The 19,913-nt window shown below is 40.2% G+C and overlaps 2 protein-coding genes across 4 annotated transcripts in view; both read left to right on the top strand.

Annotated features, from left to right (window-relative positions):
• Positions 1–11,468, top strand: part of arhgap29a (Rho GTPase activating protein 29a) — a 39,454-nt gene extending 27,986 nt beyond the window's left edge. For 2 of the 3 annotated variants that reach the window (XM_078280256.1, XM_078280258.1), the window contains 10 exons: positions 1,927–2,093; positions 2,650–2,778; positions 4,241–4,339; positions 4,716–4,879; positions 6,200–6,388; positions 6,900–7,037; positions 7,828–8,063; positions 8,760–9,060; positions 9,226–9,334; positions 9,523–11,468. In XM_078280256.1, the coding sequence (XP_078136382.1) occupies positions 1,927–2,093; positions 2,650–2,778; positions 4,241–4,339; positions 4,716–4,879; positions 6,200–6,388; positions 6,900–7,037; positions 7,828–8,063; positions 8,760–9,060; positions 9,226–9,334; positions 9,523–10,499 (2,509 nt within the window). In that variant the 3' untranslated portion in view covers positions 10,500–11,468. The remainder of the gene's footprint in view (positions 1–1,926; positions 2,094–2,649; positions 2,779–4,240; positions 4,340–4,715; positions 4,880–6,199; positions 6,389–6,899; positions 7,038–7,827; positions 8,064–8,759; positions 9,061–9,225; positions 9,335–9,522) is intronic. The other variant, XM_078280257.1, reaches the window with a different exon arrangement.
• Positions 11,469–12,446: 978 nt separating this feature from the next.
• The window catches only part of abca4a (ATP-binding cassette, sub-family A (ABC1), member 4a), a 34,708-nt gene continuing 27,241 nt past the window's right edge, over positions 12,447–19,913 (top strand). The window contains exons 1-5 of the mRNA XM_078281255.1: positions 12,447–12,512; positions 13,371–13,537; positions 13,767–13,906; positions 16,719–16,846; positions 17,483–17,680. Of these exons, the coding sequence (XP_078137381.1) occupies positions 12,447–12,512; positions 13,371–13,537; positions 13,767–13,906; positions 16,719–16,846; positions 17,483–17,680 (699 nt within the window). The remainder of the gene's footprint in view (positions 12,513–13,370; positions 13,538–13,766; positions 13,907–16,718; positions 16,847–17,482; positions 17,681–19,913) is intronic.

Here is a 19,913-nt window from a genome sequence, read left to right as displayed (position 1 = left end):
AATAAGTACAATGGCTTGCGTTATCATTGTGGCGTTTTGCAAGTGATTTAAGCCGAAAGATTGCATTTTTCCATTTCTGACACAAAAGTTCAACTCTACAGTAGTCTATATCCACAACTTTCCCCTTTCGGAATTGCTCCGTTGCCGCCTGAAATTCCGCCGTATGTCCTTCTTTTTGGCCGGATGTCGGTTACCGTCCGCTTTCTTTGTGTTGGAATTTTAAACTCCGGTGGATTTCTGAGGACTATGGTTAACTGCTCCTCAGATCTCCGCAGGGTAAATCCAGACAGCTAGCTAGACTATCTGTCCAATCTGAGTTTTCTGTTGCACGACTAAAACAACCCTTGAACGTACACGCGTTCCACCAAAACAAGTTCCTTCCCGAGGATGTTTTGCAGCGGCTCCGTGCCGCACTTAGCGCCGCCCTTGACAATTGTGATTGGTTTAAAAAAATGCCAATAAACGAGACCACGTTTTTTCTTGCATCCCGGGAATGCTGTGTGGACTAGCCAGACCCTCCTCCGCAGCGTTGTGGAGGAAGGTCTGGCAATGCGAGACTAACTCTACAATGACATGAATCTTTCACTTTGAGAACATGGATTTTCAAACTTAATCACAGTCCCTCATATTGTAGAGTAGGTAGATCTACACATCATTAACCTTACTGGAATATTATCTTTGAATATAACTGAAATCTGATGCTCACTATAGAGGGATTGTGACTAAATGTAACCACATCGGCCCTCTTTGTCATCAGGGTTTGTTTTCTTTCTCAGAATTTATCAAGGAAATAACTGAGTTATTTTTTTAAGACAAAGGTGTGGCTCACAGAGAGGTTCACAGTTAATGTCAGTGTCTTTTAAATCATTTGAAATGTCCCATCAGTTTAAAAGGGTTTCAGTCGTTCCACATAACGTGGTATTATACAGTTGTTTTTATATCAACAGCTTAAAGCTTTCATCATAGGCATCCGTGGCAATCTGAATGCTTTATTTATAGTAATGTGGTTGTAAATACAGTGACATTGAGTAACTGCAATGGTCTGTGGTTCTCTAGACCTCACTGGTGAGACACGGAGTGAGTGATTGAGTGAGAGAGCTTGTTTTGGAAAGCGTAAAACAATTGGGTTGGCCAGGGCTTCCTGCGGAAATGACTGTGGTCATGGGAGAGAGGGCTTACCATCAGTTTCACTAAACCTCTGTGGAAGATTTCAGTAGCGCACACACACACACACACACACACACACACACACACGCTCACATGCATCTGCAGCATTTGGTTTTTGAAAGGTTAAATATAGATCACTGACCAACATACTGTATATTGTGAGATACATTAGAATTCTTTTGATAACAATGGTTAGCATGGATTGCATGTCGGCCATTCACAAGCCTATCAGTTAATCATCGTTAAACTCTAATTAACTGCGGTCTTTGATGTTGAGGCGGGGCTGATCTCATGATATCATGATTAGTCAGGGATCTGTTCAGTACTGATGGAATTAGGAAATATTCTTAGCCATTTGATCCCACTGTACAGGAATTACAGATACAGATCTCATTTAAAATTGTCTGAAGAGAGGAATGTTATTGCTAGACAAAAATCCCAGACTGTATTATTGCCGGTCTTAAATGTGAATACTGTGAAATGTTAATATAATGTAACGTAGCCAGAAAATGGGAAGAAATCCAACTGAATGGAATGATGGTGCCAGGCTCTTCTTGAGAGTTTTTCTTTTTCCTGTTTCTCCATATCCAGATTTAGTATCTAAGAATAGAGGTTGTTTTTTTGTTGTGTTGATTGAAAGCCCCAAATTTGTTATTTTAGGCTTCGTAATTGTGTGATTAGTAATATTCCACCTGAACAAGAAGAACGTTTCAAAGAATATGATAATGATTATTTTCATTCCGTCATCTCCCTCCCTAGGATGCCTTTCAACAAGCGCTCGCTAAGTGGCAGCCACTCGTCCCACAGTAACCTGTCCCAGGCCTCGGTGACGTCTGACCTCGCTGCAGATGACGTGGACAGTCCCCTCACTGCCCAACATGCCAAGATTGCCGAAAGGCGCTCCAACAGTAGTACTGACATCCAAGGTACGCAGGTTTACATTTAGCCTGTTAGCTCCTGCTCTTATATGGTGTCTTCTTTAAGCAAGTACCTGTTGGGTTGTTTTGGTCAAAGAGATTTCAGTGTAAAAGGGGCATCACTGGTTATTGGGCTGACTTAGGGGATGACTTGGGAATGACTTACAGACCTGTTTTAGGTAAAAGGATAGCCGTAGTAAGCTACTGACAATGGGCCATTACACTCTGCAGGCTTATTGGCCGTTTAGGTTGTTTGTTTGTGGGTGTATGTGCATGTGCTGTTTCAGAGATTCAACACTGCGATCAAATGGTAAGAATTTCGGAACGAAAAGAAAACCCCTTTAATGTAGGCCTGTAGATCATTTAAAAACAGATATGCGCATGTAAACTTAAAAGAAATAGTCCAGGTATGACCTAAAATACAAGGGGCATTAAGTAATCTATGATTTTATTTAAAAACCAAGATTTTAGTAACATTTATAATGTATGTATAGTGTGTAATAAATGAAGAAATGTGGGCTGTAATATTGTGCCTTTCAGTGTTGTAATGTGTTCTTTCATGCAGCACTTCGGATTCAGGCCCCATTTCGTCCTTGGGCCTCGGCCAGCCAGGGGGGAGGGATGAGCAGCGACTCAGAAAGTGCCGGAGGGAGCAGTGAGTCGCGGTCCATGGACTCACCCACCGCAAGCCCAGGTAGGCGTAATTTTAAAAGAGTTTTTTTCCCCCCAAACATGGTCGTTTCTTTGTTTAGCTATAAGTTGGATTTAGCCTTTTTTTCACAAGAAAAATGATTTTTTAAGTAAAACTAGGCAAACGAAGTATTAGTATAAATGGTCAGGTTGCTTATTAATTTATTAGAAGCCATTCAAATGCCCCCAACAGATAATTGGCTTCAACCATCTTTGCATACACTATGTTGTAATAGGTGTTTCTTAATAACAAATTAAGAGGATCATTCTGCATAAGTCTTTGGGTGCGGTTACATTTGAGGGGTCCTAAAAACAAATGTACTTCCTGTCGAGCTTTTATGTTTACCGCCTAGCCAAGAAAGACAAATCACCTGGTGAACCCGTGGTTTTACACAACACCTAGCTCTAAATATCAGGGTTTTCAGTCTTATGTCATTGACAAAGACACCTGACATTGCAGCGCTGACTGGTTTTCTCCTGTGCACTTGATGTTCACCCAACGTTGTTGGTATGTTATCTCGGAACCAAGTGGCTTAGCAACCACTGACAGTGGCGCCTCTCTGTTAAACATTGTGCAACTATGTTAGTCTACAAGGAAAACAAACGCATACAATTGTGGTTTTGGTGGAGATTTGAAGTTTGGAGCTTTTCAATGTTTCCTCTGTTGCTGTGCAACAGTATATATGTGTCACAGTCTAATGACTATATACAGATGTGCTTCCTGAACAGACCTGGGGCAGATCTCCTCCAAGTGTTTTGCAGAAGAGATTTTCATTTACATTATTGAAAGTTCATGTAGAGTGTGGGCTTTACAGCTAACCCTTAAAATACACAGTGTCCCATTTCACGAATTAACATTTGACAAACAGTCTGTTGCAACCTAAGGACATATTACAGTATACACTTACTCTTTTATGTTACTTGTCTGGTTAAAATGTTCAGGTTTAAGGATTTTCTAGTTTCCCAGTAAGATCAGGTCTGTCCTTGGCTGGGGGGAGGACAGTAGATTGCTGTTGCACTATTAACAATACATAAAGAGGGTGAAAATGAGTCATGTTATTTATTAAGTACTTGCAACCCCCAACCCACCAAGCCTCCATCTAACCCCCAGAGTGTAAACGATGGAGGAGTTCATCCCTGATGAGCCTCAATAGAAAATCAACAACATTATTAAAATGGGGCCTATTGGAAATAACTGACCTGTCAATGGAGGTGTGAATCCCTAACAATCCCCTCCTGGTAATTTGATAATTAACAACATGAAGTCGACCACACCTTTTCATTTGGCGCTTTTAAATTCAGGAAGTGGTCTCCGTGCAGGGCTCAGTACTGCTCATTCCCACCATTCTAATGTAGATTGTAGACCACAGGAGACAGGGGGGGGAAAAAAAGGAGAATTGGCCAGAATAGACTCACTAGGACTGTGGAGATGTGGACTTACTTGTGTGTCCTGCCTTACTGCTCAGGAGACTTCAAGAGGAGATTACCCAGAACCCCCTCCACCGGCACCATGTCGTCTGCTGATGACCTGGATGAGAGAGAGCCTCCTTCACCCTCTGATAATGGCGAGTCAAACTATAAACCACACTTTATAATACGTGTTTTCCTTCATGTTCTGGATATATTTTTGTCTATGTGTTTGTGTTGTTGTTTCTTAATGTAGTCTGTTATTTAAACTACATATATTTCATTTTTCCCCCCCAGCATTATTAACCCAGAAAGCTCAGTTCTTTTGGGATTATCAGTTGCATTTTATAGTGTACTACCTTGGCTATATTTTATTTGTTAATATGTGTAATTGGTTTTCTTTTCTGCATGGAAATGACCATATTTCTCAGTGGGATTTAAATGTATTCCTACTATAGATACAAGTAGAAAAGAACATGGCTTCTAATGATGCTGCCTGTCCTTATTTCTTCTTTCTGTCCCTCCACTCTGCAGGTTTAAGTGAGATGATAATTGAAACGGCCAGCTCCCCCGGTCCCTTTAGAAACACCCAGATGTCCAAGGCTGCTCAAACCCACAAGCTGAGGAAGCTTAGAGCGCCATCCAAGTGTCGGGAGTGCGACAGCCTGGTGGTGTTCCATGGAGCAGAGTGTGAGGAGGTAACCTTGGTTTCTTTTCTTCTAAATTTTGTTTTAAAACTAATGGAACAAAACGCCAACCAGGAGCCTCTATTTGGACCTTCATTAAATGTAGTGAGGCCACAGCATTCAGAGTATTACAAGTTCAAGATGGACATTGCCAAAGTTTCACAATGGCGTCTTTATCATGGTGAGCAAAAAATCTAAACAAAAACAAAAGAGAAAGGCCACCTCTTCCCTCATCAAAACTTTTTGTATAAAGGGAAAAGTTGAAATTGGCCACAGGCTCGCCTCAGAGACCAAATCCTCCAACTGCTCTCAGTCGGGGAACTGGCAGTGGAAACTGAAGAACTTTTGTTCGTCTTCCTAGAAGTCGCCTCCATCCCCCTGTTTATTTTAGATCCAGTTTCTTTCCATATTTATGAGATACACTGATGATACACAAGAAAAAAACAAAACGGTTACTGGGAACGTTTTCTTTTAAATTTTAAGTTATGAAATGGTGGTAGACACCTTGACAGGACATAAGAATCAAACACTGCAGTTGTTTGGAATCGTTCCATGGCATTGGTTCAAGAGCTTACCAGACATTTGCTTTTTGGTCTTCATGTTAAGCAGTAGTTGACAGCCAAAACTACTTTTGAGTACACATCTTTGTGGCCAAGCTGTAAGAAGCCTGAAATAGCTGGATTTGATTTACTTTAGTAAGAGAGATGTAGAAACGCAGTGTCCATTGGTCCCTATCAACAGCCAATGTCAACTAAACATTTTGAATGGGATATATCTTCATATTTTATATATATATATATATATATATAATAATTTCCACATACATTTTGTGTCTCTTTGTGGGCTTTTGCGTCTCGTTGGTCATTTTTGTTTTCTCTGTTTGTATTGGGTCTCTGTGGTCATTTGGCGTCTCTTTGTAGTCATTTTTTGTCTCTTTGTGGTAGTTTTGCGTCTGTTTTTCACATCACTTTGGACCGTTATTATCACCATATCTGAACCAAAACGTTGGAAAAGCTAGAGCACATAATAAAAGAAAAATCTTAAAGACAAAAGTTGCTAAAAAAAAAAAAAGTCCACTGAGGATGAACTACAATCATTAGATCTGAGAAAAAGCCTTTTAGTTACATTTGGCTAAGGTGCCGCCCAGAAACCCTGTTGTGTATAACTAACTTAAGCTTTACCCTGGTGTTAGCCTATTGTTTTTGCTACTATAATGATCAATATGTTCAGTTCCATCTCTTCTTTTTTTTTATCTCTGCCTTTTCAGCAGTGTCTTATAAATGTTTAAGTCTATCACTTTTAGAACTGAGATACTTTTCAACATGTTTGCAGTGTTCGTTAGCCTGCCATAAGAAGTGTCTGGAAACCCTGGCCATCCAGTGTGGCCATAAGAAGCTCCAGGGGAAGCTGCACCTCTTCGGCATTGACTTCACACAGGCAGCCAAGAACAGTCGGGACGGCATCCCCTTCATCATATGCAAGTGTACATCAGAAATCGAGAACCGAGCGCTCAACATTAAGGTACTTTCAGTCAAATATGAGAGATAAGAGTTCATGATAATGTTGCTCACTGTTTAAGTCCTGTTGTTAGGTCTTTGCTTGTTTTAAACGTTTTCTACTTGGCTTTCCTAAAGATGATCCAATACTATGGGCGGGTAGAGGCTGCCAGTGTTGTCAATGATTATTCTAGTGTTTCAAAATGAATGTTTTTTTTTTTTTCTAAGTACTATAATTCTTTAACCCACATTGGATTCTTTAACTTCAACATTTGATTTATTTTTTATCTCGAACAATCAACAGTGTTGCACAAGAAAACCAAACAAATTAAAACCACAAAATGAAAACACAAATAAGTTCGAGAAGGAGCACAGTGCATGCGTTTCCTCTAAATGCATGTACTGTATGATGTTTGTTACTTTGATGTATCCTGTTAACATTCTGCAGTGGTGAGAACCCAGTTTTGCCATGGTGATCCTGAAAATTGCATCTGGTTTTCCCTGTGTTGAATGCATTTTGTTTTTGTGCTGCGAAGGGTATCTACCGTGTGAATGGTGCCAAGTCTCGGGTGGAGAAGCTTTGCCAGGCGTTTGAGAATGGGAAGGACCTGGTGGAGCTCTCCGAGCTTTATCCCCACGACATTAGCAACGTACTCAAACTCTACCTGAGACAGGTGAGCTGCTTTTTGAAAGCATTATAATAGAGGTATTGGTATACTGTAAATGTACTTACACCAGCAAAGAGAGTCATCTAAATAAAAGTCTATGTCCACGACGTTCCACTTCTGGGATTGCTCCAGTGCCGCCGGAATTTCCGCCAGATGTCACTCTTTTTGGCTGGATGTCCCGTTCCGCTTTCTTTGTGTTGGAATTTTAAACTTCGGTGGATTTCTGAGGACTATGGTTAACTGCTCCTCAGATCTCTGCAGGGTAAATCCAGACAGCTAGCTAGACTATCTGTCCAATCTGAGTCTTCTGTTGCACGACTAAAACAACTTTTGAATGTACACATGTTCCACCAGAACAAGTTCCTTCCCGAGGCTATTTTGCAGTGGCACCGTTGCTCCGCCTGGCGCTTAGCACCGCCCAAGACGATTGTGATTGGTTTAAATGCCAATAAATCGGAGCACTTTTTTTCTCCCATCCCAGAATGCTGTGTAGACTCGCCAGACCCTCCTGTGCAGCGCTGTGGAGGAAGGTCTGGCAAAGCAAGACAACCTTAATAAAGACATGAGATGGTTAAAAGTGTGCTCTACTGAAAAAACCCACTGCAGTGGTATTTATTTGTCTTTGTTTATTTTTGGGACATAACTCCCAACTCTCATCCCCCAATTGCTTATCTAATTTCAAATTCTGTCCAACTTGTCTATTTACTTAGATATTTCAGTTGTCTCTGTTTATTATTAACTTCCTTGTTTCATTTGTTTTTCTGCTTCTTTGTTCCCCTCATACTTTCCTCTGCAGCTTCCAGAGCCACTCATCCTGTTCCGCTACTATAATGACTTTATCGGTTTGGCCAAGGAAAGCCAGAGTATCATTGTGGAGGAGCTGGAGGCGTTGCGGGTCAGTCCCAACCCAGTGGCCCCGGCCCAGGTCAGCGTGGATCTCAACCGGGTCCTCTTCAAGATAAAGGACCTGCTGAGGCAGCTGCCACCAGCTCATTACAAGACCCTGCAGTTCCTCATAGAGCATCTGCACCGGTACTGCGGCCTCACTTAAATAACCCAACACATTTCTGCTGAGTGCATTATTGAAATGGTCCTTTTACAATATGGATGTGAATCTTATTCTTAGAAATCTCAATATGTAGTAAGCCATTCAGTAGAAGAAAGATGGGCTTTAAATAGGTCCGGGTCAGTGGTGGGAGAAGTATTCAGATCCTTTACTTAAGTAAAAGCACTAGTACCATACTGTAAAAATACCCTGTTACAAGTAAAAGTCCTGCATTGGAAATGTTACTTAAGTAAAAGTATGTAAGTATCATCAGGAAAATGTATTTAAAGTATAAAAAGTAAAAGTACTCAATGCAGAAAAAAATCTTAAAACATTTAAAAAACGATCAAAACAGTTCTGTCAATCAACCAAGAGTTTAATGGTCTAATCATTTCAGCTGGACTTGTAGGCTGTTATAATGTTGGGTAGTTTAATTTGTAATAAAACATTGTATTTTATAAACTACATCAAAAATCTTAATTTGTAAAGTAACTAGTAACTAAAGCTGTCCCATTAATGTAGCTGAGTAGAAGTAGAAAGTGACATGAAAAGACTAAAGTACAAGTACCTCAAATTAGTACTTAAGTACAGTACTTGAGTAAATGTACTCAGTTACATTCCACCACTGGTCAGGATTTGTTTCTTTAAATGTATAAGCAGTAATCCATCCTCTCTTTCTCCAGGGTGACCGAGCAATCAGAGGAGAATAAGATGACAGCCAGCAACCTGGGTATCATCTTTGGCCCGACACTGATCAAACCAAGGCAGGCGGACGCCGAAGTTTCCCTTTCCTCTCTGGTGGATTACCCGTATCAGGCTCTCATTGTTGAGCTCCTGATCAGACACTACCAGATGATCTTTGACACCCCCCTCACCCCCCTGAGCCGCACCTCGCCTACAGAGATGGATGCCCAACCACGCCTCGGCCACCACGAGAAGGAGCAGCTGAGCCGACACTCCAAGTCGCTGGGAGACATTAAGGAGGTAATTAGTTTTCATGCTAAAAATGAGATCGTGTTCATATAATGGTATGGCATGTCGCAAGATTTAACATCAGTATCATACACAGCACATTTGTCCATTTGTCTTTTAACATTAAATGGTAGATTGACGCTTTGTTTGCTGTTCTTATTTGTTTCCATATTACAGCAGAGCACTAAGGTGTATAAGAGGCATTCCTCCATAATTCCTTCTTCCCACTTATTGGCTGAGGTTCATGAGACCGTGCCAAGCCTCGATGGAAGCAACTTTGAACCTGGTTAGTATTGTTACCAAGCTAGTTAATCAATAGAAAGCATTAGTATTACGTAGGCCAATATTACTCCAAAAGTTCATTTTCTTTCTGGCTGCTGGATATTCTTATTAAAAGATTGACAGTTTCTGAAGTCCATATCATTTCACTTGGTATGTTATAGTTTAAACTCTTGTTTATCTCTCTTATTAAAGTTGATGAAGTGGATTTTGAGGCCTTCAATGTGGATTTGTCATCAAGCGTCCATGAAGTCCCTAAACCTGGCGACAGAGGCCTCTGTCGGTCTCAGCATATCGCCGTCACCAGGGTCCAGCTTCGACACCCTCGCAACAAACTCTCCTCCCGGCCAGTGAGCATGCCTGCTGAGCGGATACTCAACCGAGGCCGAGTAGACGAGAATAACACGCGGAACAGCACTGACCAAGATGACAAGAAAGGAGGTGGTTGCGACCAGTCCATTGAAGAGGTGGATGAAACCGAGAACACAAAGTTGCGAGCGGGCACACATTACCGGAGTACATTTATTGACACCCAGACTTTACGCAGAACTTGGGACAAACAGTACAAGCATGAAGTTGCTTCCAGAACTGTCAGAATAGTGGCCAGTTTGCCCACAGAGAGTACAGCAGTGGATGCCAGCAACCTATCTGCTTCGGTGCCTGTATCCTCATCATCTTTCTCCCTTGAAACTACTGGGAGCACTATTAGCACCATCTTCCCTAACAGACCTTACACTGTCGCAGTGCGACCTAACAGGACTTTAAGAAGGGAGGACAATGTAACACAGTACAGCCCTGTCACAACAGCTTTCAGGGCTCCCAGAACTCTGCAGCCTCCCCCAGGGACCTTCTACAAGCCCCCGTCAGGGAGCAAAGTTAAAGAGCCACAGCACTGTGCATTAGCTAACAGCGCAGAAGAAGAAGATGATGAGGAGGAGGAGGAAGAGGAGGAGGAGGAGGAGGAGGAGGAGGAGGAGGAGTTGGGCATTGAGATAGAGGTGTCTGTTGATGAGCCTCTTGAGGAAGACAATGAGGCCGAGCAGGCAGCCATGTCTCAGTCTCCCAGCTCCAGCCCTGAGGCGCTGGGCCCGAGCCTGGCCAAACCCGTGTACCAGAGACTAAGGCCCAGACGCCTCCAAGAGGTAGAACACCGAGAGGCTCATTTTGTGTGATCATCAGAGATCTAAAAAAAAAAAAAAAAAAAAAAACAGTGCTCGAATGTGAACAATGCGTGCCATATTCTATTAGACAAACGAATAAGAAACCTCTGCATCGACTCTGCAAAGACAATTTCCAGATGTATTATGAATGTGGGCACAGTGTGGACAATGAAATGTACTTTTAGTCCTCAAAAGACGAACGAGATGCACTTAAAATGCTGTATATTCTTTAACATGATTCACCAATATTTCATTTACCAATCACTTGCTCAGTACACTCTGGCACCTGGTCAGAATATTTATAATTATTATTTTTTTTAAACTGTGCAATTACATTTTTATTTGAATATTTTGTACCAAGTTCTTACAGGCTCACTATGTATGTTTATATACCAAAAAACTGTTTGAATCGTTACAATGGTGCACTGAAAATAAGTTTGGTGCACTTATTAGTACACGTGTTTCTACCTACTGTAAGTCAGAATGTTTTAAACTGTTACATTTATAATTAATAATTTTTCTAATAACCTGTGTATAAAGCAATATAATGACCTTTTGTTACATGCTGTACTGGGTATCTGCATTGACATTTGGTAATGTTATGAAGCACCAGTTGCAAAGGGTATACATCCACTTGTTTTTATACTGTTGAACTTATATGGTGTCAACTTACACTGAACTGAAAAGCTTTTAGAAATGCCACTGGATTGTATAATGGCATTATCTTTCTCATTTCCATATCATTTTCATTTCTTAATAGCCAAAGCTGTTTTTCTTTTTACAACTGAATTAGTTTTTATCAATAACCTAAACCTTACAAGTTCTTTGTAAGTAATAGGAAGTGCATCATTTATTTAAATGGTATCTGTTTTTCATGGTAACGTACAAGGTTGACAGAATGTTGAATAGTTCAGTGTAAAGAAACCGGTACATGAAAACAAACACCCTTTTGTAACTTATTAAAATATATCTGACAACTTCCGTGATGATTCCATGATGGTCTGTTTTTTGTTTTTTTTCTTCAGAACTTTGAAAATTGCAGCAACTTTATTTAACAAAGAAGAATTATTCCCATGATTACTAGTTGTTAGTATTAGTAAATTATGCAATCTTATTGTTTAGCAAGGAAAGCTGTAATACAGTAAGCTAATTGACAAACAGAGCTTGGTGGCTCTGTGAATTTTTAAAGATGCTAATATTTGTTGTTTACCAGTTGTAGGATTATAACTTTAGGATTACGCAGAATAACATAGGCCAGGTGGTTAGGTCATATACTGTAGGCCTCTACTGATGGCTGAGAGCATTGGCACTGAGAAAGGAGATTAAATCAATCTGCTTAACTATTCACAAGCTCTGGATTCTAGCTGTGTTCGCAAACCCAGGGAGCACTGAGAATATGTGCTGGTATGCTTCATATATCGGGTATCGCTCTACAGTGCAAGCGTTCTTCTGAGGTAAGTGATATGTCATTCTGGACTATAGCCATGCTTTGGAGTTTAGTCAGTGTGTGTATATATATAAGTAGAGATGTGGTAGCCATAAAAATTGCACAATAGTTGTGACTGACCGAGATTAAAGTTAATCTTGTTAAATACACAGGGAATGTGCGATATTCTGTTTTTGAGTAGTGACCTTAAACATGATTAGTACTGAGAAAATGTTTGGAGACAGTGGAAAGGTCTCTACTTGTTATGCTGACCATGTGAAGTGTCTTGAGCTCATTAACCTTATTACAGAGCTATTGCTAGGAGTGCTTACAGGATGAATGGATGCACACTTCTACAGTTAGACACAGGCGTTCATTCACACAATTTAGCTTTCCAAATGATCTTTTAAAGTCATAAATGTTTTTTTGTAAAACATGAGGTAGCTTTATTTAGCTCATAGGAGTATTGTGGACTGGTTTAATGCAGGTTTGTTGGCTGGTGCCAGCCCCTGTGGGGGTGAAAAAAAGGTGCCATGGGGGCAGGAAGACAGGTCAAACTCCTGCTGTGGAAGAACTGGACCATCCGCAGGAGGCAGAGGGTAATATCCTCTCATCCATTAATTACACACTACTGTCATCCCTGTGAAAGTTGCAGTTAGCTAAAATACCGTCACGTGTCATTCTTTGCAGATGATACCAACTCATTTACTGAAAAGGCTTTGTTTGGGTCTAAAACATGGTACTGTGATCAACTGAAATATGTGTATGTTATGGAATAATGCAAAAGCACTATAATGTAGGAATAAAAAGTCTTAGTTAGATTTTAGTAAAGTAAATTAATAGAATCTCTCTTTAATGCTTAAAACCGGACATTAGCAATGTTGCTGACTTGCAAAATTGAACGAAGTCGAAGATCAGATTCCATGAAAATATCTTATAAACGTACAGACTATTCTGGTAAGAAACTGTCAGATGATTTTGAAAGTTGTGCTTTTGTCTTGTGACTTTTTATCATATCAGCATAGTCTTTATTGCAGCTACTCAACTGTGAGTTTATCGTATCATTTTTGGCTATAACATACAGATCAAATGGGAGATTCATTATCGATTGAGAACATAGTACTGAGGCATTATTGCACCAGTTTGCCAATCATCAAACCATAGGCCTACGTACTGTATATGCATTGACATCTGAATGACTCATCCAATGCACTCAAACAAAATTTAGAATAAGTTTATATTGTCATAAACCAGGTGCGTTTCCTAATGGAGATCATGTGGCCTGTTATGCTGTTCATGGGGCTAGTGTGGCTACGACGAGTGAATCCACTTTACCGTCAACATGAATGTAAGCAAGCAAACTTTACTAGAAAATATCAAAGATTTTAATCCACTGAGAGAGATATATGATGTCTTTTTCATAAATATTCATAAATGACTTGTGTAAACCACTGAAGGCCAACAGTATCTTCTCTACCTCAGGCCACTTCCCAAACAAGGCCATGCCCTCCACAGGGATCCTGCCATGGATCCAGGGAATCTTCTGTAATGCCAACAACCCTTGTTTTCAATACCCCACCCGTGGTGAATCTCCCGGCCTGGTGTCCAACTACAACAACTCCATGTAAGCATCACCCTGGGCTGGTAGAGGGAGGTCTTTTTAAGCCAGAGGTGTTGAATTCCTATGAAACATTTGATGTGAGATGAAAGGGGGCAGAATTATGTAATGGCGTCAAAGAGAATATGTTTAAATGTCCCTGGATTACTTGTTTCAAAGCCTCTGTGTGCTCATACAATCGTATGTGAATTTATATGCTGCATATGTGTGATTTGTTATTGACCTCGCTGCTCAGATTGGCTCGGTTCTACACGGATGCCCAGGAGCTTCTTTTCAGTGACCCAGAGTTTCTGCAGCTTGATCGCCTCTGGAGGGAACTTAATGCTATGAGTAACTTCATGGACACCCTGCGCACACATCCTGAAAAGGTCTCAGGTCAGTGCTCCAGACTTTCAGCAACGTATGTAGAGGCAAACCCAACATCGGCCAGAGTGAGTGGCAGAATACGATCGTCCTTCTGGATTTACCAGTAAGGGTTTTCATTTGGAAGTTTCTATCAATCTTGATATACAGCATGACTACCTTTAGCAACGCAAGCTATTCTCAGTGTCCCGCTCCTGGAAGAACATACAAAGAGTTTGGTTCTAGGTGCTTACGCCTTTTTCTCTTTCTATTTATTTTTGCTGTTGTATTTTGATGGATAGTCTAAAAACGTATAGGGGTTTTGGTGTGCTAATCGCAAGGGAAATGGACAATAAATGTCAAGTCATGATTTATATAAACTTGGAACCCTCATCTGGTCAAAAACCATGTCAGCCTAACAGGATTACAACACATGGGTTTAAAAAAAGGCCCATGACGTAAGCTGCTTACTTTCACCACCAACATGTTATTTATTTGGTGGGAAAGCAATTCACATGCCCTCCATCCATGCTCCTCTCTCCATGAGAGAACATAGAAGCACTTATTCCATCTCAAGGGACACCATGCAAACAATTCTCTTTTCATGTCAACATACATGTGCTTACAGTCTATACAGCATGTTCCCCGCAAAATAAACCTTTATAATGGGAGAGGAATGAGGCTCAGTGCATTCCAGCCTGTGAATGGTTACATCTGGTTGCTCTCTATGCTGCTACTCTAGTGGAGAAATATGTAGATGGACTAACAGAGCTAACAGAGATATGGATCCACATTCGACATGTGAGGCCCTGGAAAGAAAATTGAATCATGTTGACAACCAAGTTATGTAATTGTAAATGACTTACACAGAAAATGTTTGAGTGGATGTGTGCGTTTCATGTGCAAGGCCCTTGATAATGACAAAGTGTGTGTGTGTGTGTGTGTGTGTGTGTGCGTGTGTGTATGTGTGTGTCCAATATATGTGTGCATGCACCTGTGTCCATGGGTCTATAGGTGTATATGCCCCATAATTATATAGCCCAAAAGAAAGTTCCTTTCAGCACAACACCGTGGCCAGCCAGACTCGGACACCTGGGGCGATATGGTTTCCCCGATGGAACATAAAGCTTGCTGTTATTGCCGTTAGCATCGTTATGACCCGGCGCTGGAGTTTGTGCTGGCAGGGTTTGGAATGCTGTAAGTTATGGCATAATAATGGCAGGCTGCTGGCTAACTGTGGATGTGTCGTGTCCCCGGGGCTGTTGTCCGGTCTCATCTCGAGTGAAGTCCCTTAGCGGCGGGCAATGAGGTAGACAAACCAGGGTGGGATAGACAGCTAACGTTAACGCTAGCTGGCGAACGTACTCGTGGGTAAGCCCAGTGCTGTTTAACGTTAACTTTACCTTGATCAAAACAATTATACCTAAAATAACTTCATGAGCGTGTTGAACGATGTTGTAACCTTATAGCGTTCCCCACCAAGCATTAGCATGAGCTACTTGTCAACGTAGCACATAACATTTTAAAAGCTGGATCGATCGATATTGAAACATATCAATAAATAAGGTCTCTGTTGTATTACTGTGTTGTAAGTGACATGTAATTGATGACAAAATGATGCAGTGTGGCAGAAAGCAAGCTGTATTACGGTTACTGAGTATTATTCTTTCTGTGACATTGTATGATTTACAATTATTCTCGAACGTATCATCTGGGTTCCCGTGTTTTGATGGAAGTTAGAGCAACCAGAGGGGTCAAAGGTTTTATGACGCCACTGACAGGCGACTAAATGAAACGTCCTGTGTCATTAAAATAAATTAACAGATTTTTCTGGGTTTGAACATTGTTGGAAACATTTGGGATAGTGTAAGCACACAACTCAACAAAATATATAACATAGGTATTGTCGTTTTTAGACATTTTAATGCAGAAATGTTACATATTGTACCTTTAAATACATTTATTTTCTTTCTGGCAGAGAGTTAGATAACAAGATTGATAACCACTCTCATATCTGTCCGTCAAATATTAACCTACAGCCATCAGCCGGTTAGCTTAACTTAGCATAAAGACTTAAAGCAGGGGGAAACAGCCAGCAACAACCAGCACCTCTAAAATGAACATGTTATATCCCGTCCATACAAGAATCAAAGTGTACATATGACTTTTGTGTCAGTGATCAGTGCGTCACAAATGTTCACTTAGTGTGCGTAACCTCACTACAAAAACAAGAAGTTACCATCAACAGAGAGGATATGATTTTGTAATTTGTTATGTTGGCTAACTGGTCTGTTAGATATGACACTTGTTTCTTACCACCTCTTGGATAGAAACTTGTAAAAACATGATCGATGTACATCCCATACTTTCTTTGGGCTTTTCAAATCAATATTTCCTCATTTCCTCTCCCTTTCTTGCTTTTTTTGTTGTTTCCAGTGGTTGAATGAGAACATCATCACAAGGCGAGTTAATCTAGGGCTCAACTTGGATGCAGGCCACACCAGCTCTTTGCTTGGCACAGCAAACTTTATTCATGCACAGACAGACCACAATAATGAGACAGTGCAGAGGTGGAGTGTCTTCATCCTGTGTTGTAATGCAACAGATTTGTCACAACTTGCCCAAAATATGTGCAACAAACTATCCAGATTTCTTCTACCTATTCAATGTCTACTGCCTGACAATAGAGTGTGACAATAAAGTGTACTTTTGTGGAGCACAGACAACAAGAGTCTGGGTAAATTCCCATTTTGGTGACTGTGTGTGGTCTCCTGTTGTTCTGACGTACACAATCATTCAAGTGCCACTTTTTAGTTACACGAACCGTCTCTGTCTCTCGATGTAGGCCGAGGAGTAAAGGTAGAGGCTATCCTTAAGGACGATGAGACTGTGACATCATTCCTGCTGAGAGACATTCCTCTGACAGAGTCTGTGGTGTATCAGCTAGTCAATGCCAAAATCAGGCCTGAACAGGTACACGCACGCACGCACACACACGATAGGGTTGAATAAGGATAAAATGTGTCATTAACTGAATCATTGCTTTCTTGACAGGATGTGAAGTACAAATGAGTCATTGGCTTTGAAATTATCTTTGAAAGATGGTATAATCTGTAGTGATGTAGGTTTCACAATTAATGCCACTTCATTGTACATGTCATCCATTCATTAATCCCCTATAGTCTCTTTTCATTCTCGGGGGCTCCTATCCCAGCATGCATTGCTGGACAGCTCAATTTATTCACAAGCAAATACATTCCCATCCATATTACACAAATGGGCTATTTGGAGTTTCCATCTAACATAACATGATAATCTAAGAGCCAGCTGATGGAATAGATTCACAATATGCATTATGACAGTATAAAGAAAACAACACAACACATATATTTTGAGGTTTGTATTCATTGAGTTAGAGGGCTCTGTACATTTCCACTTTGTTTAACTCTTTGGTTTTGGAAGCCATTATGATGCAGAAAACAGAATAGAAAATACTTACCTGTGAAGTTCCATAACAGACATCATGGTGTAATCTACCAAATCTAAATGCCTAAATTCTTATTTGAATTCAACCTAACCCATCACATGTCCACTGACACTTCTTCCCAGTTTGCCTTTGGGGTCCCAGCCTTGCATTTAAAGGACATTGCCTGCAGCCTGACCCTGCTGGAGCGATTCCTCATCTTCCCCAGCCGCAAAGGACTCTTCGCTGTTCGCAATGCTATGTGCGTCCTTACCCCACAACGGCTGCAGATCATTGAGGACAAATTCTACGCCAATGTCGACTTTTTCAAGCTCTTCAGGCTGGTCAGTGTTTGCTGGGATGTTAGCAATACAATGTACATAGCAATTTTGAAAGCTATTGCAGATAAAAAAATACATTCAATAGTTACCCTCAGTAGGTTGTGGATATGTGCCAAGGCTCATTGCTGAAAGCTACTGCCTATTATTTAATGGTTTAACCATTTTTACATCTAAAAAATACAATCAAAACTCCAATCTGCCATAATTAAAGTGGGACCCCCTTGACATAATTTGGCAGAGTTATCCATTATTTAGTTATGAATAGGAAAGGTTAGTATAGAGCTGTGGTTGGATGAGTCCCATTTGGGGTGTTGGCATGTTTATTAGCATATTTGCAAAGTTCTTCAGTGGTTCACAAAAGGCTAAGCCATCTGTATGGCTGTAGGGCTTGAGGTTAAGCTGGCGTAAGGAAATATAGTATTTGGCAGGCTATGACATTTGCAAAATAGTTATCAAGCGGTGTCATGTTAAGTGTTAACTTTTTTTAAACACAGTATGTGTCTGATTAATGAATTAATCTTGTTGACAAGTTCATTAAGACTTTGTTTTTTAAGTGATGAAAACTGGCCGATGAAAATAAATCTCATAATTTTGGAAATTGAAAATGCCACATTCATTTCAGGAAACCTATTTAGGCTTTTAATTGACAAATAATAGTATATTACAATTTTTTCATGGTCTACATTTCACAGTCATGTCTGACTGTACAACATACTGACGAACCTACTATTTTAAAGTAAACATAATTGAAAGATATCATCATACAGCTCATATTTAGTGCGTTCAGTGTATTAGGTCATGGTTGCAGCTTATGTCTGACTTCACATCAGCACTTTGTGCTTAAACAACACCTGGATCAAAACTTACAGGCCTATCATACAATCAACAACCAACAGCTGGTAGTATTTTTATAAGGGCTCTGACTCACAAAATGGGACAAAGCTTTCTCAGGGAAATGCAAGTTGGCTTTGTGTCTAAAGTAAATAAAGTATACCACAGTACAGCATTCTCCCGGAATGTTAAAAAACGCAATTGTGTAGAGTTTTAGATTTATTTTAATATTTCAAAAAGGCAAGAATATTTAAAATATAAATATTACCATGCATTAAAATATTGTAGTGTTGTATATAAATGATTATATATGTAAAGTGGTTATATTGTTTTTTTTTTTTTTTTTAATAATAACTATTAATATTATTATTAATACTATAAAAAAAACACAACCATAATCTGTGACTATAAATAATTGGATTACAGTATACAATACAGCAAACAACTCGACATTTAAAACTGCAAACATAACAAAATTGCCTCCAAAAATGAATGAGCTCACAACACTGTCACAGTTGAAGAAATTGATGTGAAGACTTTGTAACCTTTAAGCAGAGCCATATTTAGAGACTTAATTAAGAGTGTGAATCCGCTCTGCCAACATGCTTCAAATAGGTACAGGAGAAGTGAAACAGCTATGAGCATTAGCTGAGCAGGCAGACGTGGCCTCTGTATAATTGGCTTAGTGAAGAGACACTCTTCTCTTTAGTAAACGCAAGACACTTAGAGTTATCATGGGTCACAATGAGACAGACAGACAGCAACAATGGCTGACCTCTGCCTCATCTTCATTCAGGCACAATCACATGGGACTGGGCCAAGTGAGTTTAGTCGTCTGTCTGTCTCTGTCTTGTGCTATACCAGCGAAAAGCTGAAATGCTTTTTACCATAGTTTCATGTCATGTTTTTTTAAGCTAAACGTCCTCATTTAATCCACATGGTTGAATTGTGTTTAGTGTATAAATCCAATAGCTTTCTCTGTGTAAACAGTTTGTTTACAATGTCCCCTCCCCTAGGGGATGAGGACAGCTTTTCAATACCCCACAATGCATTCACATAATGACGCACCATGGCATACTCAAGATTCTAAGAGCCAATAGCAGTCTTATGCTCGGCAATTCTCAATTTTAGAGCTCATTTAGTATATATAGTATACATACACCAGACCACAGGGGATGTTTCAGTATATTGATAACGTAAGTGCTACTGCAGTTTATAAATGACTGGATTTAGAATTTCTTCCCCCAAAAATCATTTGCATCAGTGGAGTTTGAGCAGTGAGCACAGTGATAAAAGCCAGCAGATTGAGATGGTGCCCAAGTGGACAATGGAGGTCTGGAAAGATAAGGATGGACTAGATTTAACTAGATTTAGTCTTTAACGCTATGTGCTCGTCTGAATGAAG

The sequence above is a fragment of the Sander vitreus genome, chromosome 22 (assembly GCF_031162955.1).
Source record: "Sander vitreus isolate 19-12246 chromosome 22, sanVit1, whole genome shotgun sequence".
Lineage (NCBI taxonomy): Eukaryota > Metazoa > Chordata > Actinopteri > Perciformes > Percidae > Sander > Sander vitreus.
Note: the sequence above shows the minus strand (reverse complement) of the source record. Positions and strands in the feature narration are given on the sequence as shown.